General features: G+C 42.9%; 1 protein-coding gene across 2 annotated transcripts in view; it reads left to right on the top strand.

Moving 5' to 3' along the window:
* Positions 1-26,553, top strand: part of COL4A6 (collagen type IV alpha 6 chain) — a 283,132-nt gene that overhangs the window by 113,543 nt on the left and 143,036 nt on the right. For both annotated transcript variants that reach the window (XM_029241453.1, XM_029241452.1), the window contains exon 3: positions 11,760-11,843. In XM_029241453.1, the coding sequence (XP_029097286.1) occupies positions 11,760-11,843 (84 nt within the window). The remainder of the gene's footprint in view (positions 1-11,759; positions 11,844-26,553) is intronic.

The following is a 26,553-nucleotide window of genomic DNA, read 5'->3' as shown; positions in this document are numbered from 1 at the left end:
CTTTCTTTCTTTCTTTCTTTCTTTCTTTCTTTCTTTCTTTCTTTCTTTCTTTCTTTCTCTCTCTCTCTCTCTCTCTCTTTCTCTTTCTTTCTTTCTTTTCTTTTGCATAGGATATCCAGTTGTTGCAGTACCATTTGTTAAAGTCTATCCTTTATTTACTGAATTGCCTTTGCCATTTTGTTGAAAATTAATCGGCCATATATATGTGGGTCTATTTCTGGACTCTCTATTTTGTTTCATTGGTCCCAATAACACACTGTATTGATTGCTATAGCTTCATAATAATACTTTCAAAAGTCAAGTCCTGGATGTCTTAAAGTTTTGTTTCTCTGTTTCAAAGTTGTTTTGGATATTCTAGGTCCTCTGTATTTCTGTATGCATTTTAAAATGGCATTGAATCTATGATGACCAATTGGGTAGAAATTGATTTCTTAACAATGGCTTTCCATTTACTTAGGTCTTCTTTAATTTTCTCTTCAATTAAGTTTTCAGTGTACAGGTTTAGCCAATATTTTGTCAGGTTTATTCCTAAATGTCTCATATATTAGATGCTATTATAATTATATTTTAATTTCAATTTTAAGTTGTTTGCTGTTAACATATATACAATTGATTTTTGTATATTGAACTTGTGTCATTAAACATTACTAAACTCACTTAGTTCTAGTTGCTTCTTTCGTAGATGTCGTAGTATTTTTACATTGTCATCTGTGAATAAAGACAGTTTTACTTCTTCCTTTCAAATCTGGGTGCCTTTTTCACCCATGCTTTATCAAACTGGCTAGAACCTCCAGCACAATATTGAACAGAAGTGTAAATGTGGACATATTTGCATTGCTCCCAATCTTAGTGGAGAAAGCATTCAGGCTTTCACCATTAGGTATAATGCTACCTATAGGCTTGTTCATAGATGCTCTTTAGCAGACTGAAGAAATTCCCTTCCGTTTCTAGTTTGCTTTGGGTTTTTATCAGGAATAGATGTTGAGTTTTGTCAAATTATATTTCTGCATCTATTGAGATAATCATATTTTTCCCTTTTGGTCTACTAATATGATGAATTATATTGATTGACTGTTGAATGTTAAACCAACCTACCATTCCTAGGATAAACTGTACTTTGTCATAATGTACCATTATTCTGACATACTATTGGATTCAATTTCCTAAAGTTTTGTTAAGAATTTTTGTGTCTATATTCCCAAAAGATATTAGTCTGTAATGGTAATATTTGATTCATAGGATGAGTTAGGAGGTAGTCCCTCATCTTCAATTTTCTGGCAGAGTTTGCGTAGGAATGGTATTTGTTCCTTAAAGGTTTGGTAGAAATCACAAGGGAGGCTATCTGGCCTAGGAATTTTCTTTGTGGGGAGGGTTTAACTACAAATTCAAGTTTAACATCAATATAGGACTATTCAGATTATCTATTTCTTCTCAGTGAGCTTTGGTAGGTTGTATATTGCAAAGGACTTACCAGAGGTGTAGTTGAGGCCTTGCTATAGATGGGCTTTCTGAAATGAGTTTTGCATGTCACTTTGCCTGGAAACAAAAAGCAGATGAGTTTCAAAGCCATGAAACAGAATCAGAGACAGAAATACTGGCCCACTCCTTTGCTTGTGGGCTTTGGCTAAGGCCAAAAAGTTTGAATTGGAGTTTAACTTTGCTTATGACATATCATGCTTTTATTTTTATTTTTATTTTTTGGCATGTTTCTTTTTGAAAGTCTGTTCCCACCAACCAAGTAGACTACTCGACTAGTTTCTATTTTCTGCATATGAGAAGGGATTAGGGCTGTTTCTCCTAATTTTAGAAATGCAGGCATATGTGACAAGTTAGTTTGTCTTTCTTACCCTGCAAGCAAAATTAAAAACAACTTCTGAAAGGATTTACAGCTTAAAATTACAGCCATAAAATTAGGTAAAAGTAACATGCAGTTCTTGGCAAGTGAAGACAGAGATCCAAGTCTTCTGTTTACTGGGTTTTGTAATTTGGGGAGGGGTTCTCTCTCATTTTCCTTCTAGTCATGAGGGATGGACTTGCTATGAACCATTCTATTTCCCTGGTTTAGATCCTCCTCCCCATGTCCTCTTTCCTCATTTCTGAGCAAGCAGAACATCTATACTCTCATCTATATCAGTATGCCTTAGAGACTGTCTATATCATGAGCTAAATATCTAGCTAAGAAATTATAGAAACAACCTGCATTTGTTTCCCATTCTATATCCTTCTGATAGTTGCTACTGCTGGTGAATTCCACATGGACTCACTGTCTGTCTCAACTGAGCATTGGTTAAATTCTCTCTTCCAAGTACAGAAGACAGAAATGGCAGTGTCCTTGATCCTTTGGACTCAATAATAGATGAGACAGTCGGTCGGGGTATTTCCAGCAAGTCGAATACTCTGTCCTGGAATCCCAGTCCTTCCTATTCCTGTAGGTTCAACTCTTAGAGAACTTATTGACTCTTCCATCCTAACTTAGGCTACCAACTAGAAACCCTAAGGGATTTTTTTTCAACTTGGAACGATTTCCCTAAAAACATCATATTATAAATAAGCCATAAGGCTCTGGGACAGGCCACTAAAGCCCATGACACTGTATGCCTAAAGTCTAGTAGCAAGAATAGGCTCACAGAAAGTAGGACATGAAGCCCCATCATGCTTTACACAGCTGAGGAACCTGAGGATCCACCTGGCCACTCAAAATAATCTTGTATATTTTTATTAGAAACTGTCACCACAATTTCTCTGAAACAGTCAAAAGGAGAAGCTGTTAGAGTGAGCAATGAATACCATAATGAAACATAAATAGTGCTATTGGAAAAGAGGGAGGGTAATATTTAAGAAAGGATGTGTGAATGAATGTATTGTATATGAATTATATCTCAATAAAATTGTTACAAAAAAGAGAAATAAAAGATGTGACTAGGATTTCCAGAGAAATGGATAAGATATGAAAAGCATTCCATGAAAATGGAATAGCTGATAAATAGAACTCAATGAGTAGAATATTGGAGGTGATAGTTTGGCCTACAATGGTGGTTGAGCCTGATTTAAAGGGGCTCTTAAATGTTATGCCTGGATTTAGAAGTTTGCAGATAAGAGAGGGTCATGAAAGGTTTTTGAGAGAAGACAGGACATAATCACATCTAAGTTTTAGAAAAGTATCTCTTTACCTTTTCCAATAATACTTCTCACTTTCTTCTTTTGATCATAGTTGTCATTAGGCTTTAAGCTCCTTGAGTGTAATAAAAGTTTCCTAAATATTTGTCTTTCTTTCATTGTGCCCAACACAGTGATAATACATAGCAGGTGTGCATTGAAGTTTGTCCTCAAATCAGTGAAGTAGACTTGGTGTGAGAAAGCCTTGTTCTAGACTTGTCCCTTTCTGGTCGTGTCCCCTCTATTTAAATATGTCTCAGGTTCATTCACTTCTCCTCATCCAACCGCCATAACCCTTGTTCAGGCCACCATCTTCTCTCCAATAGTCTCTCTTTTTATATATATATATATATATATATATATATATATATATATATATATATATATATAAAAGTATAAATTTACTTATTTATTTATTTTTGGCTGCTTTGGGTCTTCGTTCTTGGGTCTTCACTGCTGCACGCGGGCTTTCTCTAGTTGCAGCAAGCAGGGGCTACTCTTCGTTGCAGTGCACGGGGTTCTCATTGCAGTGGCTTCTCTTGTGGCAGAGCTCAGGCTCTAGGCACGTGGGCTTCAGTAGTTGTGGCACACGAGCTCAGTAGTTGTGGCTCGTGGGCTCTAGAGCACAGGCTCAGTCGTTGTGGCGCACGGACTTAGTTGCTCCACGGTATGTGGGATCTTCCCAGACCAGGTCTCAAACCCGTGTCCCCTGCATTGGCAGGCGGATTCTCAACTACTGCGCCACCAGGGAAATCCCTCTCCAACAGTCTCTTAATTGGTCTCCCACCTCACTATTACCCGCTTCTGTCCACTAGCGATACTGCCACTAGAAAAATTTTTCTAAAATATCAATCTGACCATGTTACTCTCTGCTTAAAATAATTCAGTGACTTCCTGTTGCTCTGACAATTAAACCAAACCTCCCTAACATGGCCCACAAGACTCTGCATGAGCAAGTCTTTGCCTGCCTAGACAGCAAAATCTTCTGTCACTCTCCGCTTTACTTTCCTGTTAAAGTCACTCTGGCTTTCTTTAGCTTCTCCTAGCTGCCACATTCTTTCTCACCATAGGGCATGTGCATTGATTTTTCCCTCTGTCTGGAAGATTCTCCGCCTCACTCCCATCCCTTGACCTAGCTGAAGCTTCCTGTTCTTCAGACGTCAGTTTAACTGCACTTTTTGGGGTTTTTTTGGCCACGCCGTTCGGCGTGGAGAATCTTCCCCGACCAGGGATCGAACCCATACCCCCTGCATTGGGAGCATGGAGTCTTAACCACTGGACCACCAGGGAAGTCCCCCTAACTGCACTTTCTTAAATAAACCTTCTCTGATCCCATCAAGGGGGCCAAGTGTCCCTGTTGTACGTTCTCATATCCTTCCATTGGTCTCCTTTGTATCGTATAGCACAATTATAATTAAAAGATTATTATTTACTCTTCTAACATCTGTCTCCTCTACAAGAACATAGAGCAAAGGAGCAAGTCTATTTTGTCTAACAGGGTACTCCCAGGGCATAATCCAGTGCCTGGCACAGAGTAGGCACTCAGTAAATCTTTGTTGAATGAAGAAGTAGTGCTTATATCTTAATGACTTGAACATTGTAAACTTTCAGAGTATCCTGTTTTTCTCCATCACACTTTGCACAATGATTATTCTTCAAATATTTGTGTATTTATCTGTATCCCATATGAGAATATCAACTCCATGATGGCAAGTACTATGCTTACTTTTTAATCAAATTATATATATATATATATATATATAGTGTGTGTGTGTGTGTGTGTGTGTGTGTGTGGTATGCGGGCCTCTCACTGTTGTGGCCTCTCCCGTTGCGGAGCACAGGCTCCGGACGTGCAGGCTCAGCGGCCATGGCTCACAGGCCCAGCCACTCCGCGGCATGTGGGATCTTCCCTGACCGGGGCACGAACCCATGTCCCCTGCATCGGCAGGCGGACTCTCAACCACTGCGCCACCAGGGAAACCCAACCAAATTATAATTTACAGACAATAAAATGTGCTGATTATACATGTGTAGTTTCATGAGTTTTGACAAATGTGTACACTCATAAACGTCTCTCCAAACAAAATATAGAACATATCCATTATCCCAGGAAGTACTCATGCCCCCAGTTAACCTCACTCTCACAACCCTGCAGAGGTAACCACTGATTTCTGTCATCATATATTCGCTTTGCCTATTCTAGAGCTTCGTATAAGTGGATTCATACTGAATATGCACTTATGTGCATGGCTTCTTTCACTTAACATAGTATCTGTGATATTCATCCATGCAGTTACATGTATCAATACTTTGTTCATTTTTTAAATTCATGAATAGTATTCCATTGTACAAATATACCACAGTTTGTTTATCTACTCACCTATTGATGGAAGTCTGGGCTCTTCTCACTTTGGGATTATTACGAATAAAACTGCTATGAACTTTCATGAAAAAGTCATATTCAATTTTTTTTATCATCCTACCCCTAGCACCTAGCACAGTGCCTCATACACAGCAGGCACACAATACACATTTGTTGAGTAAATGAATGAATCTAATCCTTCCAATGTTAGTGATAACTGTACCTTTCCTTCCTGCTTTAGAAACCATATTAGAAGGCAAATAAGTTAGAGTGACTCAATTACAGAAAGAAATGTGAATACCCTCTTAATATGTTTAAAAGTAAGTTGCAGAGTTTGTACTTTAAAATGTTATTACTAACAATTACTTTTTACACTCCTCACATCTGAACTTGTCACACAAGTGTGTCATGATGCTACTTGTAGGGTTTCCGGATAAAATATAAGATGCCCAGTTAAATTTGAATTACAGGTAAACAACAAATAGATTTTTAGTGTAAGTATGTCCCAAATATTGCATGGAACATATTTATGCTAATTTGGGACATACTTATAAGACAATATGCTAATTGGGATATACTTATTGTTTTTCTGAAATTCAAATTTAACTCAGCATCCTGGATTTTTATTTGTTAAAACTGGCTACCCTAACTACATGTGAACTGTGTGACCTCTGGTCCTCAGGCCCCTTCCAGCTTTAAAGCTCAAAGATTCCTCACTTTCTCCCAGTCTCTTTCTCACATATTTTTCTCATATATCCTTCAGAAATGCTGTTCTATGAACATTATGGACAAGATTTAGTTTTTCTGTTTGTGTGTCTTAAACATTTGCTTGGTGAATTCACTTTAAGGTCTAGCTGGACAGTACATCCCCTCAGGCCCTGGTTCATTCTGGCTGGCTAGGGCTTTTCCAAGTGAAATCCAAAATGCTTGTTCCTCTCACCACCCCCTGAGCCCATCTGTTGCGTTTGTGTACGTGTGTGAACACAGTTGGACAGACGGAGGGAAATGCCTTCCTGAACTACTCATCAATGTCTGGTGTCAGCTTCATCCTTAAAATAAAGTGTGGGTGACAAGTCTCACCTTGTAGGGAGCCAGCTCGTACAGATCCATTCCTTCTCTTCCCAGAGGCTTTCATTCATAAACTCATAGGGAACTGTTCTTAAAAGGCAAATGCACATTAAACATGGGAGAAGACTAAGGTTGGTTTAGCGTGTGTGTGTGTGTGTGTGTGTGTGTGTGTGTGTGTGTGTGTTTAAATTTCAATGAATAGGTTTTGCTTTGGAATTGCTCAAAGTAAAGCCAGACTCTCTGTATTATTATCACAAAGTACAGAAACCTAGGATGATGCTACAGGGGGCCAGGCTTAATGGAAGGGCACTAAGATTTTGAGTCAAACTTGGGTCTGAATTTGTGCCACTCCCTAGCTATATGACCTTGAGTAGGCAAACTAGTAAACCCCTTCAAGCTTCAGTTTTCTCATCTGTGAAATGATGGCAGTAATAGTGCCTACCACACAGTGCAGTTGGGACAGTTCTGTGATATAGCAAAAGTGAAGTACTTAGCCAGGCACATAGCAGATGCTCCATGAGTGGTACCCATTATTATGAATGTGGCCCCAGGACTAGTTCTGATACAGCCAAAGAGGCCTCTCTCGGTTTTTGGACCCTGAGGCAACCAGCAGGGAATGAAGATTTTAAAAGGGCACCTCAGCATCTTGTATTATTTTTCTTTTTAGAAGTTTACCTGTGCACTGAAAAGAAAGGCCCTGTCTTTGAGTCTTCACTACTGCCAAGTAATACCAACTCTGAGACTCAGGTTTAAATTTTTTTTTAATCTAGAAAATTTATATATAAATTTTCCTTGTTTCAAAAGTAGTTGTGAGAATTATATCTATAGGATGGTTGTTTAGAAAGTGTACAAACAATGCAAGTTATGGTAAGTGTACAAACAATGTAAGTTATGGTAAAGTCAGTAAACCCATCTTGATAAAAAAAGCAAAAGAATAAAAAAACACCTCCCAGGGCTTCCCTGGTGGCGCAGTGGTTGAGAGTCTGCCTGCCGATGCAGGGGACGCGGGCTCGTGCCCCGGTCTGGAAGGATCCCACATGCTGCGGAGCAGCTGGGCCCGTGAGCCATGGCCGCTGGGCCTGCGCGTCCGGAGCCTGTGCTCCGCAGCGGGAGAGGCCACAGCAGTGAGAGGCCCGCGTACCACAAAATAAATAAATAAATAAATAAATAAACAAACAAACAAACACCTCCCAACACTCATCTTTCTTTTCCTGACTTCCCCATTTCAAGCTGATTCCTGGAATTGGTGGCAGTGGGTTTAGTGGGAAAAAAAAAAAGGCATACTTAACTTCCTATAGTGAGGAAGTCACTAACAGCTGAGCCTTCATTTCCTCATCTTTAAAATGCAAATCAGTCATCCAGTGATCACCTAGTAGGCAGGCACAGTACTAGATAATTCCAGCTAACATATATTGAGCATACTATATGTGGCAAGCACTTTGCTAGGGGCATTATCTTTAACCTCCCAAAACCCAATGAGCTAAAATATTATTATCCCTATTTTATAGTTGAGGAAATTGAGGCTTAGAGGGTTTAAACTAATTTGCTTTATAGTGAACAAACCAACATCACCTCAGAGGAACTTACTGTCTAGGGGGATAGGTGAAGATATAAAGAAAGCATTGTAATATTGTGTATGTGTGTATGTCGCTGCATATACCTGTACCTCTAAAACACCTATGTCAGATTTGTGGTAGAGAATCAAATGAGATTTGGTGTGAAAGGTGTTTTGAAGAAATCTGACAGTGTTAAAATAGAGCTTTACCATGAGTTATTCACCATTTCAGAGAATCACTGCACTAATAGCAGCTCCATCTGTGGTACTTGAGTCAGCAGTACCACATTCCAGAATCATTCTGCTTCAGCAGACTGTAGCATTCCTGGTGATTCTGCATCAAGCTGCTAGCCTCTGATGACTTCATTACATCTTCTTTTTTTTTGATTAATTAACTTATTTATTTTATTTATTTTTGGCTGTGTTGGGTCTTCGTTGCTGCACGCAGGCATTCTCTAGTTGTTGTGAGCAGGGGCTACTCTTCGTCGTGGTAGTCAGGCTTCTCTTTGCGGTGGCTTCTCTTGTTGCAGAGCACGGGCTCTAGGTGCGCAGGCTTCAGTAGTTGTTGCATGCGGGCTCAGTAGTTGTGGCTCATGGACTCTAGAGCCCAGGCTCAGTAGTCGTGGCACATGCACGCACCATGCATGCATGCTTCGTGGCATATGGGATCTTCCCAGACCAGGGCTCCAACCCGTGTCCCCTGCATTGGCAGGTGGATTCTTAACCGCTGCGCCACCAGCGAAGTCCCTACATCTAATAGAGCCATGTATGAGCATTTACATATTAAAATACATATTGTTTCATTATGAACTACTTTTGTTTTCTCTTTGCAGTACAATTATGGCATAATAAGTGCTTTTTTTTTTTTTTTGGCCACACTACGGGGCTTGCGGGATCTTAATTCCCCGGATCGAAACCAGGCCCCCTGCAGTGGAAGCACAGAGTCCTAACCACTGGATATGCATTGCATACATATACATGGAAGGGAGAAAGCATTCCAGGGTGGGAATGACACCAGTGATGTGGCCTGGCTTAGCAATGGTTAGCGTGTCCCCAGACAAGCCAGGATAGGTCAGAGACTTCCTCTGTTCTTGGTCTTGCCATGTTCCCTGGAAGCCACTCCTTTTATCCCTGCCCTCCCCCCGGCCCCCTCCCCCGCCCAGTGTAATTGAAGACTCCTGGGGGAACTGCCAGGACCAGCATTACAGGAAATTGCCTTGTGGCCAGTGGGGCTTCTCTGGTTACTTTCCTCAGTGACAGAAGACAGTGATGGCTTCCTGTCTGTTAGCTGGGTGTCTTTGCCTCCTTGTTATGCCAAGTTCCCAAGAAACCTCAGCTTGTGCTCCTTATATTTTTGTTCAGCTCCTGTTATTGGGATTTTTTCCCCCTGTCTTATCCAGCTCCCTGCCTCCAGCCTCCTTGCTCCACGCTAGAGATCTGGAAACTTTTGGTCCATGATGGACAAATTTTATGGGACACCTAAAGGGCATTGTTTCGAATTAGGCCATAGCTCCAAACAGATACCAGTTTGGCAATGCCTGTTGAGTCCTCTCCCTTGAAGGTGATGAATTTATCATCCAGAAACAGACTGGTGTTTTTTCTCCTTACTAATTATACGTGTTCATTGAAGACTGTTTGGAGAATACAGAACTATATGGAAAAGCAAATAGAAATTATCCATTATCCTGAGAAATATAGCACTCAACATTAGACAAAGGGGGCACAGCACTGGTGAGGATTAAATTCAATGCTGCTCTGCCTCCCTGTTCTCTATTCCATTCCAGCCCCCAGCTTTCACCTTCCACAGCACCTCTTGATCTCACCCTTATGAAAACTTGCCTGTCCTGTATACCATAAAGTGGAGGGCAAACTGGAAACTGTACAAAAGCACTTACCATGTCAAAGGCATATAAGAGAGATAAAATATCTTTCATATCAAGAAGGTGTTTGGAATCTAAAATAGCAATATTTTGTCATAGCTCTGCCATCACTACCTTATTACCGAGGTGTTGTGGTGATAAAGGGTTGTGGGAATGTCTAAAGAGATAAGAGACCATCTGAGAAATTCACAGTGCTCCCTGGGAATTAGGAAAAGGTTCACAGTACAAAGAGGCAAGAATGATTAAGTGTGAGGCTGGCTCATAAATATGCCTTTCTCTTTTGAACAAAACAGCCAACATTAAACAAAAAAGTTGGATGATACTAAATCCATCCCAGAGATAAAGTTCTTATTACAGATAATAGTTAGAATTTATGTGTGGCTTTTTTTCCAAGGTGGGTAGGGTCAGAATGGCAGTTTCCTCATTTTTGAGTCTGCATTGAGACAGAAGACTTAGAAAACACTAAGGCATAAGGGTTAAGGTCAAGGCTTGGGAGTTAGACCTGTGTTCAAATCCCAGATCCGTGAGGTCATCAAGCATTTTTCACATGCCATCCACTGTTTTAGACATTGGGGATGCAGTGTTGGACAGCACAGATAAGGTCCCTACTTACATGGAGCTTACATTCTAACGGGGGGCGGGGGGGGGGAGACAGAATGTTTAATGTTGAAAAGGTAACATAGTGCTATGATTGGAAGTACCTGGGGGCTACTTTAGGTTGAGTGGTCAGGAAAGGCCTCTCTGAGAATAGACAATTGAACTGAGACTAGGGTGATAAAAAGAGGCCAGTGATCAAAAACATCTAGGGGAAGAGCATTCCAGGCAGAAGTAACAGCTGGGGCAAAGGCCCTGAGGCAGGAACAGGCTTAAGTGTTTAAAGAATAGAATGAATACCAGTGTGATTGAAGCAGAGTGAGCCAGGGAGAGAGTGAGGAGAACAGGTTGGAGAGGGTCAGCACATGTCAGGTCATGCGGGGGACTTTGTAGAAATTCAGCTTGTTACATTCATCATCATAAAACAGAGAAGGTGGGAGTTCCCTGCCAGTCCAGGGATTGAGATTCGGTGCCTTCATTGCCGGGGTCCTGCTTCATTCCCTGGCTGGGGAACTAGGATCCTGCAGGCCACGCAGCGCGGTCCCCCCCCCAAAAAAAAAAAGCAGAGAAGGGAAAAGGAAGTTGGATTGGAGAGTTTAGGGAATAGTGTACAGTATCACCTGAGAAACTTGGATCTGACTAACTGGGCACAGGGGTTTGAATGCTGTGCTGAAAGTGGGACCCTGAGGAGAACAATTCTGAGGGCAGAGTACAGGGTGGCTATTTTCATCTATCATTACATTTCTGGCACTTGAATTTCTCTCAAGTTCTCTGCTACAGCTGCTGCTTTCTCAATGAGTGCAAATATATAAGTCCAGCGGGGCTTAGGGATACAGCTAGAGTCTATTTCCAGCCCCATGTAAAGAAATGCTCTTGTATTTTGTGGCTGGAATTTCTACCTATGTGGGGAGATGTCACAGTTCCCCAACCAGCTACCAAGCTGGCTATATAGTGAGGTATAGACCTGACCTAAAAGGGTGCTAGCTTAAGATGGCTTTTTATTTCATGTGACTCATGACACCGCCAAGCTGCTCTGATTTATTTCGTTAGGAGGAGTGTGGCTAAGAGGTATGCTTCCTGGGCAGCATTGCTTCTTGCTTCACATGGTTCACTAACTTTTTTCTTTTTTTCTTGTTTTTAATAGGGAGAGAAGAAGCCCTATGGAAAGCCATGTGGAGGCCAAGACTGCATTGGGGGCTGTAAATGCTCTCCTGAGAAAGGAGCCCGAGTAAGTTGCTTCCTTCATTGTTGAAAGATAGATAGTCACAGGAGCCGATATCTGAAGTGTGTGTGTTTTCTTTAGAATTAAACTGCTTAGAATTTTCTCTTATGACCTCATGGAACAAGCAAAGTGATGAAGACCAGCTGGAAGGAGCTTTGCTGACTAATGATAGGCAGAACTAGATTAGTCAAAGTCTCTGACGGACCGGGAAGAGGTTTCTTTCATTGACTCAATAGCGAAGTTTCCTCAAAGTTTCATCTGGGGTATTTCCAAAAGGCAATTAAGTTGTGCAGAACCAGATTATGATATGTTTGTAGATGCACATCAATTTTCATAGCTCATTTACAGATAGGCTCTTCCCTACCACTCTGGGGGACAAGTGGTCCAATCGTTATCTACAGACTAGGGATGTGCTTCATCCAGAATCAAGGGTAGCCGTAAAGTCCAGAAATATAGGTGACTATACATAAAGAATGATTTATAGATATTATATTAAGGCATAGCACACGTTTCAAAACATTAAGTGATTTATTCAATGTATTGTCCTTTAATAGCCATGACCAGTTCAGATTGTTGTGCAAATTGCAATGAACACAGTGCCTTGATACAGCATTTCTATCAAGCCTCGTATATGCATATGTGATGTGTTGCCCCAGATGATTTGTATTTTTGATTTGCACTGAAGAAACCTGCATCTTTAGTATAACTCAGCAAAAGTATTCAAGGGGGGGATCAATCCATAAAAAAAAGTAAAATCCAATCTACATTTTCAAAATTTATGGCCACCCTGTAGAATTGAGATCTTCCGACTTGCAGCGTTGTATTTGCACTCTCACCACATTCAAACAAGCCTAAGAGCTTACACTGTCAAAGGAAGGTAGCATAAATAGGTCAACCAAACCCTTAAAAACATAGCCGAACAGGGAACAGAGTGACCACTCTACCTCCTCTTTCATTATTTTCCATTTGCAGTACAGTGAAATGTCAAACTATGCCAGAATTTGAAGGAAAAGTATAAAAAGCCATCTCTTCATCAAAAGGGACCAGACATATTGTACATTAAAGGCAGAGACTTAGGGAATCATAAGATATTAGAAAGCGAAGGTATCTTCGTGAGCTTCTCATCTTATCCACAGATGGTAGAGGAAACAGTCTCTGAGAAGGAAAATGACTTCCCAGGTCACACAGCAGATTGATGACAGATTCAGGCTATTACCTGGGTCTTTTGATTTCTCGCCTATTTACTTTACCCACTGCTGTCTCCCAGGGAAGTCGTGTTCACTACAGCCACTGGGGCCCACGTTCTTCCTCTGATCTAGATCTAGGAAACACTTTAGAAAAAAAATAATTCTACAACAAATATATGAATATGTTCTTAAACAACAGCAAGCAACACAGACAATGCAAAAGTCTCCCTTGATGTTCTCTCGGTCCCACTATTGTCTTTCTGGTCTTTTTCTGTGCATGATCAAAGATAGGTATGAATATGTATAAGAATACTTTCATTTTCTGGGTTTTTTTCCCAAACTATAATCATAAGTATATATTCTATGCCGTTTCTGGTTGGTTTGTTTGGTCACATAATATGTCCTTAAGATCTTTTCCTCCACCCCAAAGTTTAATCTAGCCATTTCCCTTTTGATGAACACATAGTTTGTTTCCAAATTTTTGCTATTTTAAAAAATGAAAGTGCTACAGTAGAAATCCTTGGACAGTCGTCCTTGTACTCATTTCTAGTGTTGATGCTAAGGATCCGAATTACCAGGTGTAAGGGTAATGGGCATTTTTAATTTTAAAAGCCAATGACCAATTACCCCACAGAGTATCTATCCGAATTTATTTACATCAGTATTGTTGTACAAGAGTGCCCATGTTTCTATACCCTTGCCATCACTTGATATTTTTGTTAATATGGGTGAAAATCATCTCAATTCCCAGACTACATGTAAGTTTAAGCATCTTTTCACATATTCATTGCAGGTTTGTATTTCCTCCGTGAATTTCCTGGACATATCCTCTCCCCACTTTCCTAAGGGGTGATTCTTATTGATTTACTTTACCCTTGCAACGATACAGCAAGTAAAAATGGCCCAAGTGGAAGCAGATGAGATTTGAAGTTTGACACAAAAGGGCATTTCCTGATGAAGCATGAGAGACCCAGCAGCCAGGGAACTGAGAAACAACTCTGAACTGTTTGTGGGGCTGGGGAGCCTTTAAAACTAGAAATTCTTAGATATCCTGAACAGAGGTCAGTCCTACACCAGGCAAACATGCCTACGATGACCTCATTGTTTCACCCCTGGCTGAGATTTTGATCTTTGAAGATAGAAGGCGGTAGATTTCCTCTGTGAGGAGCTCTCATTTGGATTCCAAACATCTGGAGCCCTAATCTGGCTTCTCCTTTGAAAACATGAGTGGTTGAAGGGTCGTGGGATGGAGAAAAATAGAATATCACTGCACAGATTTTTTTCGTCAATATTTAAAAGACTCGGTGTCCACACAGTCAAATATGCTCCTAAAACTTTATTTGTGAAGCCTGAAGTTTCTGGGAACGCTTGTCAAGGTTAGTGAACCAGACCAAGCTGTATTTCATGAGTCAAGAGCAGGAATGTCCTATTTCCCAAGTAGATCAGGAGGCCAGTGCACATGGGGCCGATCCTGTGCACACGGATGCTTGAAGCTGCCCACGCAGCCAGGTCCTTTTTACTCATCTTCCCTACCCTCTCGCGTTCCCAGGGCCAAGCAGGATTGTTTAAACTGGACCCAGCACTGTTGACCCTGCAGGGCAGCCCCTCAGTACCCCTTTTGTGCAGATGTCAGAAAGATTTGAGACTGTTTTCCTTAGCTGAGAAGAGGGCCCCTTTTGGATTTCAAGCTGTTCCTCTCCAGCTCTGCGATCTGGGAGGGGAACGGAACGTTGGTTCACCCCTGAGATATGCTGCAGCCCTTTGCAGGGCCTGCCTCCTGCCCTGGGGAGACATCAAGCACGTAGCTTGCTGGGCAGTGTGTATTTTTCCTTTGCCAAAGGCCTCTTGAGCTGATTAAGACATTTACACAACACCTAGCACTCCTGCGCAACTGTGATCCAACCCTTTTGGGCTTAAGCCATCTCAAACTGATTTCTCGAAGGCATGCCATGCCTGGTAAAAAGCCCTTGCCTAGCATTGCTGCACTGCTCTGTGCTTTCCAAAGCATCTTTTCCCAGGGTCTGTATCATTATCTGTATGCAACAAATAAACTGATAAGTGATTTGCCCAAGGTCACTAGCCTGTCAGCGGCTAAACCTTATTTAGCCTACTTTAGGAGAATGGCAACTTTAAAAAATGACATGCCTAGTAATGTTAAATAAAGGTGTTTCTCCCCCGCCCCTGGACATTTAAATTTGGATTTAATGTTTGACTTCAAGCTTTCTTTCTTGCGGGTAAGTGTTGTTATCTGGAAAAACCATTCTTTTGAGTTGTTCTCTTCCCTGGTTATTTTTTTTTTCTTCTGCCATTGGATTGATCAAATCGTTGTAGCTTGACATTTCCATCCCTTGCTCTCTTTTCCCTACTGGATTTGAAAGCTGTCTCTGCATTACTGGCGGGTGTTTGTCTGAGTTGGGAGCAGGCGGGACTGTTTGTTTTGTTCTGAGTCTACTATTCCTTAATAGCATTTCAGAGTTTTCCCTGTTTTAAGTGTTCTGGTGTTTACATAAAGCATGGAGAGCTCCTAATTAGCCATGCCATCTAAGGGTGCATTATCACAGAGAATCCCAAACCACAGGGAATGTTTGGATTCCCCACCTAGGTAAGGGCTGTTGGCCCCTGTTTTATGGCTGTGGAAGCTATGTCCTAGCTAGAGAGTTTATGAGACTAGCCTGAGTTTCACGAGAAACAGCCCAGGGTTCTTAATTCCTTATCTCCTGCCTGCATCCTGCTGCTTCTCTGTCACAAAGTGTGTTTCCCATGAATTCCAGAGCCCAGATGCATTCACCACCAGCCCTTCAATTTACTCTCCTCCTGCAAACAGCTGGCATTCCCTGTGTCAGCTGACTGGCGCCATGGCTACCGAGAGTACCCAGAGGTTGTTCCATTTTCTCCTGAATTAGGCAATTCCGGTAAAACATCTTTCTGTTCTCTCTGGGTGCCCTGACCAGCCACTGTCCTTAGCCTCTGCAGTTCCAAAGCGAAAGCTCATAATGCGCATGACCTCCTTGGGTGGCCGGGCCTTGCTCCAGCTGCCTGCGGATCAGGCGTCTTGCCCCTCTGAAGGCTGGCCTCACTGCTAACGCTGGTCACCACTAACCTTCCTGTTGCCAAAAACAATGGACATTTTTCATTCTTATCTTCTTTGACTTTGCTGCACGAGACACCCCCTTGTTTCCTGCAACTCTCGGTTCCCTTGGATTTCATCGTGCTCTTCTCTCCTGGTTCTTTCCTGTTCTGATTGGGACTCCCCAGCGTTCTATCCTCATGCTACTTCTCTTCTCACTGTAGGCCTCTCCCAGGGTGGTTTCATATATTCCAGAGATCTCAGCTACCACCCATACGATGATAGATATTCAGTCTCTATCTTTAGTTCAGACCTTTCTCTGTAGCTTCGGATCAGCATTATCAGTTTTTCGCTGGATATCTCTGCTTGGAGTTTCACTGGCACCACAAACATGTATCACACAGAATTCAACCAGCAACTCCCACCAGACATGTTCCTTCCTAAGTCCTACCTATGTCTTCCCCATCACAGCCCCACCAAGCACTCCATTGCTCAAGCCAGAAACCCAGGAGTCATTCTTGTCTTCTCTTGCTTTTCTCCACCTCCAATTCGTCATCAAATCCCATCTATTTATCTTCTTAAATTGAGTTCAAATCCATCCACTTTTCTCCATACCTATTTTTCTCCAATCCAGGCCTGTATAATTTCTTACCTGAATTGCCGTAATAGCCTCCAGACTGGTCTCTCAACCCCCAGTCCCACTATTTACCGTCCACTTGCCACTCTGCTGTCATCATCTTTCCAAAACATAAATATGATCACAAAACTCTTGCTTAAAATCTCTCAATGGCTCCCCATAGATCTCACAATAAAATCTTAACTCTAGCAGGCTTACAAAGTCCTCCATGACAGGGCCCTTGACTACCTCTCCAACATTACCTCTCATCACTAGGAGCCTCCCTCTTCGGAAAAAGAAACAAAACAAAACCCTACACATAAACCGAACTATTTATAGTTCACAGAACCTGCTATGTTATTTAATACATTCCAGGTTTTATACCTGCTACTCCCTTTACATGTACTTCCACTTTATATGTACTTCCACTGGCTCTACCCTTTTTCTGCTGATTTGCCTCTCTTTACCCATCCTTTAAAACTGAACACAGACTTCACCTCCTCAGAAGCTTTCCATGATCGAAGGTTATCTACTCTTCTCATCCTTCTTCTCATGCCGAACTACAGCAATCTAATGACTTGTCTGATCTCCACTATCTTATGAACTCCTAAAGGGCAGAGATTTGGTCTCCTTAGACTCTGCAGGGGCAGTAGGCAGTACAGATTGTTTCATGAAGGACTGACCAACCAACCAACCAATTTGGTTGGGTATGGTTCCAGCCCTGCTCTCCTGGATTAGCTCTTAGGTTGCTGTGAAGCAGATGAGAGTCTCTTATCTAGGGAGGAATCCATTCTGCTAAAAGAAGGCAAAGAGCCAGGGCAGTCATTGCCATATCTTTTTTAGGTCTTGTTAGCTGTAAGGATCCCAGCTCTTGCCCACACTCTGGTTCCCATAGCTTGCTTTGGGATTTTGCTCTACCTAACTCCTCTGGGGTTTTGACCTTGAAAACTCTGATTGCTTCTTACTCTGTTTTACTACCAGCAATTCGTTCTCTTTCCAAGGTGAGGACATTCATGAATAATCGTGAGTGAAAGATAATCACAACCTTTCTTTTTGACATTGATTTCACCCTCCTCTCCACCAAACCTTTTGCTTAAAGCCTCTTAACCTTATGCAAAGTTGATGGTCTTGAGTTTCCCTTGTTCCTCTTCCTTGTGGGGGGAGAGGAAAAGTGTTTGCACAGGGAAGTAGCCACTGGGTGACAGTAGGGGAGGGAAGTAAAAAAAATCAAAGAGCCCTGTGTATTTTAAATATAGTTGTTTGGGTCAAGGATAATTGATGGTAATGTTAAAAGTTAGTGTCTCTGCCCGGAGTCAAGATGCACTCGTAGCCCAGCAGATGTTTGTGGTCATCTTAATCCTCTCTTTGATTATATTGGGACAGTGTGGGATTTATGGAACATATTATCCGTACTAGTGAGGGAGGCTTCTGTTAAAGAGGAGCAAAGGAGCTGGAGGAGGGGATTAATACGCAGCTGTGGAGTCAAGAGCACTGCTTTAGGTAGCCAGAGACCTCAGTGCCATGCCTGAGCTTTGCCAACTGGATGACATTGGGCTGCTGCTTTCCCCTCTCAGCGTCCCAGTTTACCAGTCAAAAGAGTGAGGGGTTTGGGCAGGGTGATCTCAAAGAACCCACCAGCTCTGATGATCGAAGTCAGACCCCGTGCTACTGTACCATGACAGTTCCTTGCCCCTAAAGTGTCTTATCGTGCTTTCTAGTGTGGCAGTGAGATACGGAGGGCCATTTTTGACAGTGTTCTACCCTCTGGAGTGGTGTCTTGGCAGCTGCCTCAGACGTAAATCACTTGCTGTGGCTTTTTACTGCCGATGCTAGAAGCGCCTAACAGCTGAAGTTGCACCCTTGCAGGAATGTGCCGTGCTCTCCTCCTTGGCCATCTGGCTGGTGTGATCTGAAGAGAGTCACAGGGATGTCGACTCACCACACACACACCCCAAATACCTTCCCTGCCTGGCCTGCCTGCAGTTCTAGCTTTAGAGACATACTCTTTAGGTTAAGCATGGCCCCATCTTTGCACTGCTTGAATAAATTGCATAGGCCTCTCCTCTGGGGAGGAGTCGTGTGTACAAATCTTTAGAGACTGCTCAGTTTCCTTGTCCTGCCCTGCTCATCCATATGTCAGAGACATTGGATATCAAGACATGGGTGAGGATCTTGCCTGCTAATGTGTGACGTAGTCTCTCCTCCCAGAATCTGCCTTCATCTTCCCTCCACAGATGTACCCTCCTCTCCTCTCCTCTCCTCTTTTTTCTCTGGTCTCTAACTTCCTTCTTTCTCCTTCCCGGCTTCCCTCCCTCCGGCTCTAGCATTTCTAGCTCCCCATCCCTCATTCTCATTTTCCTCACCCAGTTACTGCTCTCTACTTTCAGTTGCCTGGGAGTGCTTCCTGTGTCACCAGTCCCTGTTTTCTGTCCTCTATGAGCAGGTGTGAAATTATAGCAGCAGGAGATCGGAAAGAGTGGCTGAGATGTACTTACAGAAGCATTGCACTTCTCCAGAGATTCTAAATCTCAAAGCCTGGATCAGTGGTCTCCAAAATTGGTGGGTTTGGGTGGAGGGGGAGGTTGGCACATGCAAATCAGTCCATTGTAAAAATCAGTGTGAAAGAAAATATTACGACTTCTATTTCCATTTAAATTGAAAACATCTAGAAAGAAATTAAGATTTGGATTAAAACAATGTAATTTATGTAAAGTGCTTAAAACCGTGTATAGTACACCAAGTGCTATCTAAATATTAGCTATTATTAGCGCTACTATTAAGCCTTTCAAATATGCAATACACATATTGTCACTGGCACCCTCTGTTGCATATGCTTTGTAAGGTATTCTGAGGGAAGAATGGGAGCCCACAGGTGGAAGGGTTGACCCTGGAGCCCTTAGTTTTTTTTTTTTTCCTCTATGTGAACCAGAGGTATTGCTACCTCCTTGGGCCCAGTTAAGCGGATTTACGGATTATATTATCTAACTACATTAACCCTCACAAAATGGACAAGTGGCTTAAGAAGGTTCCTGCAAATAAACCATGTATTGAAGATAATACCAATTGGGCTTCCCTGGTGGCGCAGTGGTTGAGAGTCCGCCTGCTGATGCAGGGGACACGGGTCCGTGCCCTGGTCCGGGAAGATCCCACATGCCGCGGAGCGGCTGGGCCCGCGAGCCATGGCCGCTGAGCCTGTGTGTCCGGAGCCTGTGCTCTGCAACGGGAGAGGCCACAACAGTGAGAGGCCTGTGTACCGCAAAAAAAAAAAAGATAGTACCAATAATGTAAGCACATGAAAATGGCAGCGCTCACACTTCTCTTACTCCTTGAATGAGTTTTTCCATCAGCCTCATTGTGAGGTAAAAAGCACAGCAACCTAATCATACCTGACAAGAAGTCAGCAAAAAAGTAATGATGCAAGAATAATCAAGAAGACTAAATGAAATATGGATTTATACCCATTCTCAGTAATGAAAGATCTTTCCCTAAGTGTATATGGTGCCTTGAAATATTAGCTAATAATACAATGAAGCCATCACAATGAACAAGACATTTGACATGCTATTTATTTCATCTTTAGCTCATCCTTTTACATTTTCTATTTATTGTGTGCATTTCATAATATATGTGTAGGTACATATATATGCAGAGTAGGACATGTATATAATTTATATAATCATTAATAATATAGTGTGTATATATATAAAGCATGCTCTAATTTGTGTGTGTGTGTGTGTGGTACGCGGGCCTCTCACTGTTGTGGCCTCTCCCGTTGTGGAGCACAGGCTCCGGACGCCCAGGCTCAGCGGCCATGGCTCACGGGCCCAGCCGCTCCGCGGCATGTGGGATCTTCCCTGACCGGGGCACGAACCCGTGTTCCCTGCATCGGCAGGCGGACTCTCAGCCACTGCGCCACCAGGGAAGCCCTGCTCTAATTTTCTTTTAACTGAAAAGGGTGTACAATCAGAAAGACTTGGAGACCACCGGCCTAGACCATACTAAAATAGATGGGACCCACGAGCGGAGGCAAAAGAACTTGAAAAAGAAAAAAAATAACTGTCCCCAAATCTCTTGTTCTTTCCCTATCGAACAGCGATGCCACCAACTTTAGAGCCTCACCTTGACAACTTTATATAAAATAAAGCAATGGGTATCTCAGGAGCTGGGAGAAGTGAGACAGCAAAGAAATTTAAATATCATAAAATCTCAAGCCTGGGAGGTTGGATCCAAGCCTCAAGTGGCATATCATGGTTTATAAACCATGCGTGTGAATGCTCTTTCCCTCTCTTTAAATGTGAAGACTTTTAGAAGAAGCCATTTCAGAGAGGTTAAGAGACTTTCCCAAGGTCCTTTGCGAGTGGCATAGCTGAGATTTGAACCAAGTATTCTATCCCCCTGCTCAGCGTTCTTTCCACCATGTCAAATGGCCTCTTAATTTCATGGCCATAATCAGCTGAGCTCATCTTGATTAGATTGTTGTGAATGGAGGATTACTTGTAGTGGAGAAGAAAAAGATGCCAAGAAGATGTAGACCAGATATCAACAAATCAATCGTCCTTTCCCTGCCCCAGTGAGAAGTAAGCCCTGACCATGTGTATAGCATCTGTTTATATCCTTGTCTGGGTTTTAAAATGTTTTCCTAATATCCCTGTCTTTTAAAAGTCACAAGAACTGAAATCCATGCATAAGGAAAGCCTGGTTTTCATCTGTGATTACAAGTTTTGTGAGGTGTCACATCAGTTTTTACAGCTCTGATACAGGTCTGTCCCTTTATGTAGGCCACTCGCTGTATGGAAGTTCTCTGCAATGGAGTTAGAAATGTGTAGAGATGAAACTACCAAGTATATGTCAAGGAAATAATATGGTGTCTGTTCTGAGAAGACTTGCATTAATGGAAGTCTTCCAAGAATGTTTAACAAAATTAATTGCATGGCATCTCTCTTAAGCTATAGAAGTCGATGGGAAAAAATGTGCATTGCTTTGCAGAAATTTACCTCACTGTCATCTTTTCAAAAGAGCTTTTATTTTAACACATAAGGCAAATGGCCACCTTTACTTATAGAGGTAGAGGTCCTAGACTATGCTCTGCATTTTGTTTTTCTCATTGTGTTACATCAGGTTCAAGCCCACTACACAAACATTTAAGGAAACACTCTGGGGGGGTGGTGCAGGCACTCCGGAGAATGCAGACATATCACAAGCACCAGAGTTAGGGAGACTACACACATACACACATACACACACACACACACACACCACAGCCAGCAGCAGCCCTTAACTACACAGCACTACATCATCTGATTGAAAGTCTGAGTGCCAGAGAGCACAGGTCCTCAAAAGGAGGTATTGGTATAGACTGGAGTGATTAAACAAACTATTTTTTAAATTATTATGACAAAAATGTTTCTTTAGGAAGATTAATTTGATGGGGGCTGTACAGAGTGGATTAGAGTGAAAGACATGATAGGTGGATAGAATGCTCTCTATATTTAGAGGTTAAGTGGCATGTCCAAAATCCCCTGGCACAGCAGAATGGAAACTTTGCATTTTCTGCTGCTCAGATCCTATCTTTCTTAAATGATTCTCTCCAAACTTGAACACATGCAGAGATGCATACACATTCAAACAGTGATTTGACAATGAGGCTCGTCTTCATTGAAGGTATCACCTTTTTGTTTTTTATTAACTGAACGATGGTACTAGTTCCTTTCCACCACATTCCTCTAACTCCTTGGAAACTAGTATCCCCATTGGTTAGTCTCTACTGATCCCAACTGAGGAAAACTCATCCCAAAACCAAGTGGAATCAGCAGCACTGAAGTGACCTTATTTTGATCACAGAGAGGACAGTAAGGTGCTTCTCTCCATCACATGCTAAAAGCTCCTACAGTTACTACAGTGCCCAGTGAGAAAGGCCACCTCAGTGGGTTCTGAAAGAGCATCTGTTTCCTACTTGATGCATTTTGTTGTGGGAGTTATGAGTGAAAGGTGGGGTTTGAGGAATCATGAAAGAAGGAAGGCACTGGTTCACATAAGACAGGTCTTAAAGCTTGATCAGCGGAGAAATCTACAGAATACCTTAGAATGGTTCCCTTATCCTGAATTACCAGCTAGGATCTTAGCAGGCTCTGTGGACTTAACTAAGCACTCGGCTTTGCTATGACAGCTTTTACAGTTTTTACAAGGTTAGTTTTACTCCTTAATTTTTGAAAACCCAGAGGAAAAAAGGTTCGTTCCTTTAGACCCCAGGAAGATTAATGTATATGTTTGGTTATCAGCCATATCAAAGAAACCATGGTCTCTGGCCCTGTACATGTCTTTTCTAGTTCAAGTAATTGGAGCAACTTGGCATTCCACTGCTTTGGTTGGGTTCCTTCTTGGGGTTGACACCAATCAGTGGTTGCTGCCCCCTTCACATGTTGCTGCGGGAATGCCAGTAAAGCTCTGAGCAAAGCAGGGAGCTGTGGAGAAACAGGCTGTGAGGCCCTGAATGGAATGAGGGGTAACCAGGGTTCAGGAGCCAGGTTTCCCCAGAGAGAGACAAAAAGAAAGCAAACAAAAGGAAGAGACAGGTCTAAACAGGCTCCCCAGACAGGGCCCCTGTGCTGTAAGAACAGAGCCTTAAACTTCACAAAGCTCAGGAAGGGAGGGGAGCCAGGGGTTAAACACAGCCTTTGCAATTCAGTTGAAGAATGATTAACTGAGCACACACAGAAAAGCCACACGTGTCCATATAGAGCAACATTTGTTATTCTTAAAACCAGCGCAGACACTCCATGAATTTAAAAACGTACCTAAAGCTGTACATCCACAGAGATATTAGTATTGATCCCCAGAAACCCCAAGGGTACCACCCCTCAGAAACAGACTCAGAGAGGCTCAGCAGTGCAGAAATACCGGGAGTCCCACCATGCCTAACAGAGGGCTGGTTTTTGAGGCATGTGACAGAGCTTAATGCCTGATGAATCCAGCCCTGGCACCTGGGGCCAAGGTTCCAATGACTGGCACCGGAGTAAGACACACGAATCTCTCTTTGAGTTTACCTTCCAAATCAGGCCCAAGCCTAGCTCTAGCTAAAGAGCAGGATGGAAGCCAGTCTCCTCTGGCCCGTGTGAAATGAGGGGCCGGGCTTGAAGGCCTCCCAGGTCCCTTGGAGGAAGCAGAGCAGGCGCTGTAGCAGAGCCCCTGTCCCCTCATCTCCCCCAGGCTCATCGACAACCTAATGACAAGCCGCCCCCAGGCCCCAGTGTCCCAGATCCCTGAGGGGAAGCTCATCGCCCACCCGCCCGGGAGTGGCACGGGCTCCTCGCGGGGTCCCCAGAAGCCCCCACTCCCCGAGGGCCCCGAGCCAGCACCCACTCCCACACCCAGTCCGCCCCCGGCGCCCGGAGGCCAGGTCTCCCAGGGGGCCGCTCAGCTCGCTTCGCAAGGCTGCCTCCCAGGGGAGGAGGACCGGCCGGGAGGAGACACACAACTTCCTCCGCAGCCAGAGGGGGAGGCCCGGGGCGGCCCTGAACCACCGACCCGCCGCCCCACCGCGTTCACGGCGCAAACCGAGGGGCCGCCGGCCCTTAGCCATGGGAGAAGCCAGTCGGGAAGAAGCAAACATGGAAACAAACACAACCTGGGAACTTTGGACCAGCTTCCAAACTGAAAGTCCTCAAATATACCTTGGCTGCCCCCTCGCAAAAAAAGCATTTGCCTCATGAGAAAACCTAGGCACTTAGATTGCAGGATGGCAGAGCCAGAGCACCTCGGGGGATCATGTCGTCCAACCGTTTCATCTTACGTATGGGGTCCATAGTGTGGAAGAGACTTAAGCTCCAAGGAGTTTTCCTTGATTATGAAGGCCAGGGGTGTGTGTACTGAACCATGGAACTTGTGAGCAGGAATGCCCTTAACCCAGTGACCAGATATTCTTCCCACTTCCCAGGGATTCACAGGTACCCAGAACAGGGTAGGGGAAATTTCCCATTTTGGTAGTACAAGAAAGTACAGTGGTTGAGAGCACAGGTTTTGGAGCCAGATAAGCCCATCTTTTAAGACCTGGCTTTATCAATTACTAGATGTGTGGTCTTTACCCAGTGGTTCACAACCAGGGGCAGTCTTGCCCCCCAGGGAACATTTGGTCAGGTACGGAAACATTTTTGGTCACCATAATTGGTGGGGTGCTACTGGCATCTAATCAGTAGAGGACGGGGATGCTGGTAAACATCCTACAATGCACAGGACAGTCCCTCACAACATGGAATTATCTGGTCCAACATGTCAAGAGTGTCAAGGTTGAGAAATCCTGTGTTAGGCAAATGACTTATCCATTCTAAGCTTTAGTTTCTTCATCGGTGACCTGGAGTAATAGTACCTATCTCACAGGGTTGTTATAATATATAGACTAAAACATATAAAGCCATTAACATAGTGTCTGGCACAAAGTAAGTGCTCTACTAATTATTAGCTATTAGTTCCCCAAACCCTCCATTAACTCCACCTTCTCTTATAGCTACTGCCCTGTATCTCTGTTCCTCTTACAGCATAACTCATTGAAATAGTTGTTTATTCTCAAAATCTCCACTTTTCACATTCTCTCTCGAACCTACTCTAATCAGGCTTTCTTTGCCACCACTCCTTTCTTATAAATGTCACCCGTGACATCCACTTTGTTAATTGCAACGACCGTGTCTCAGTCTTCATCTTACTTGACCTGCCATCAGCATTTGAAATGGCTTTTCACTCCCTCTTTCTTGAAAAACTTTCTTTGCTTGGCTTCCAGGACACCACTCCTTTGATTCTCCTCCTACCTCAATGTAGAAAGCTTTGCTCCAAGAGGAGAAGGGCTTGGTCTGATTTGTTTTGTTTTGTTGAATGAATAAAGTAATGAATAATATTTATTGTAAGGATTAAATGAGATCATGTATGTAAAGTGATTAGCACACATCAAGCACTTAACAACCGGTCACTGTTACCAGTACTACTACAACTATTACCACTGATGTTATTGCTATTATTATCCTTCTCCCCTACTGGGCTATGAGCCTCGAGCATGGATTAACGTTTAGCTTTATTCAATAGCAGGGTATATATCCAAATCTGGGTATGTATCCAGAAAACAGTTTGCTATGGATGAGAGTACTTGACGAGGGCACGAGCCTAGAGCAGGACCTTAGAGGAGAAATAGGTTTGGAAGAGCTTGATCGGGGGTGGGGGTGGGTGGCTAGAGTCTCATGGGAACAGGCATCCAGAAGGGAGTCACATCTTAGCCATTTCCACTCCCCTCTTCATAAATGATGAGACCACAAAAGGTAGGGAGTAGCAGTTCTCACCCATTAATCATCTCAATTCCTCCTCTCCCAGGTATGGGGGAGAAGCGGGACTGTGACCAAATGTTAGCATGAACAGAGCTTATCTGTTGGGCTTGACAGAGCAAAAAGCAACATAAGTTCACTTGACTCACAGTACTGATTGAACTTCATTTTCAGTCATCTTGAACTTTGAGCAACTTTGTACACGAATCAGCTCCTATTAGCATCTGTACATATTTGCAAGTGGCGTTTATGTTAGCCTGAGGATTTGGCTCCTTAGGGATAGCCATTAGAAAAAGTACATAACCCAAATTTTATTAGAAAACTTGTGAACACTCAAAACATCTATTAAGTGTTGCTGATCATTGTAATAACATAATTTGTCATCATTTTAGTGAAAATGAGGTAATAACCAAATAGGCTATTTGAACCAAGATTCTCTTTTCCATTAAAAATGGAATGTCTGGTTTTTATAATATTCATGCCATTAACTACTGCCAACTGTGGCATTAAGTAATGACTAGCCTTTCCTTTCTTTCCTTCACCA

Source organism: Monodon monoceros, unplaced genomic scaffold (genome assembly GCF_005190385.1).
Source record: "Monodon monoceros isolate NGI ecotype Baffin Bay Population unplaced genomic scaffold, NGI_Narwhal_1 Super_Scaffold_22, whole genome shotgun sequence".
Lineage (NCBI taxonomy): Eukaryota > Metazoa > Chordata > Mammalia > Artiodactyla > Monodontidae > Monodon > Monodon monoceros.
Note: the sequence above shows the minus strand (reverse complement) of the source record. Positions and strands in the feature narration are given on the sequence as shown.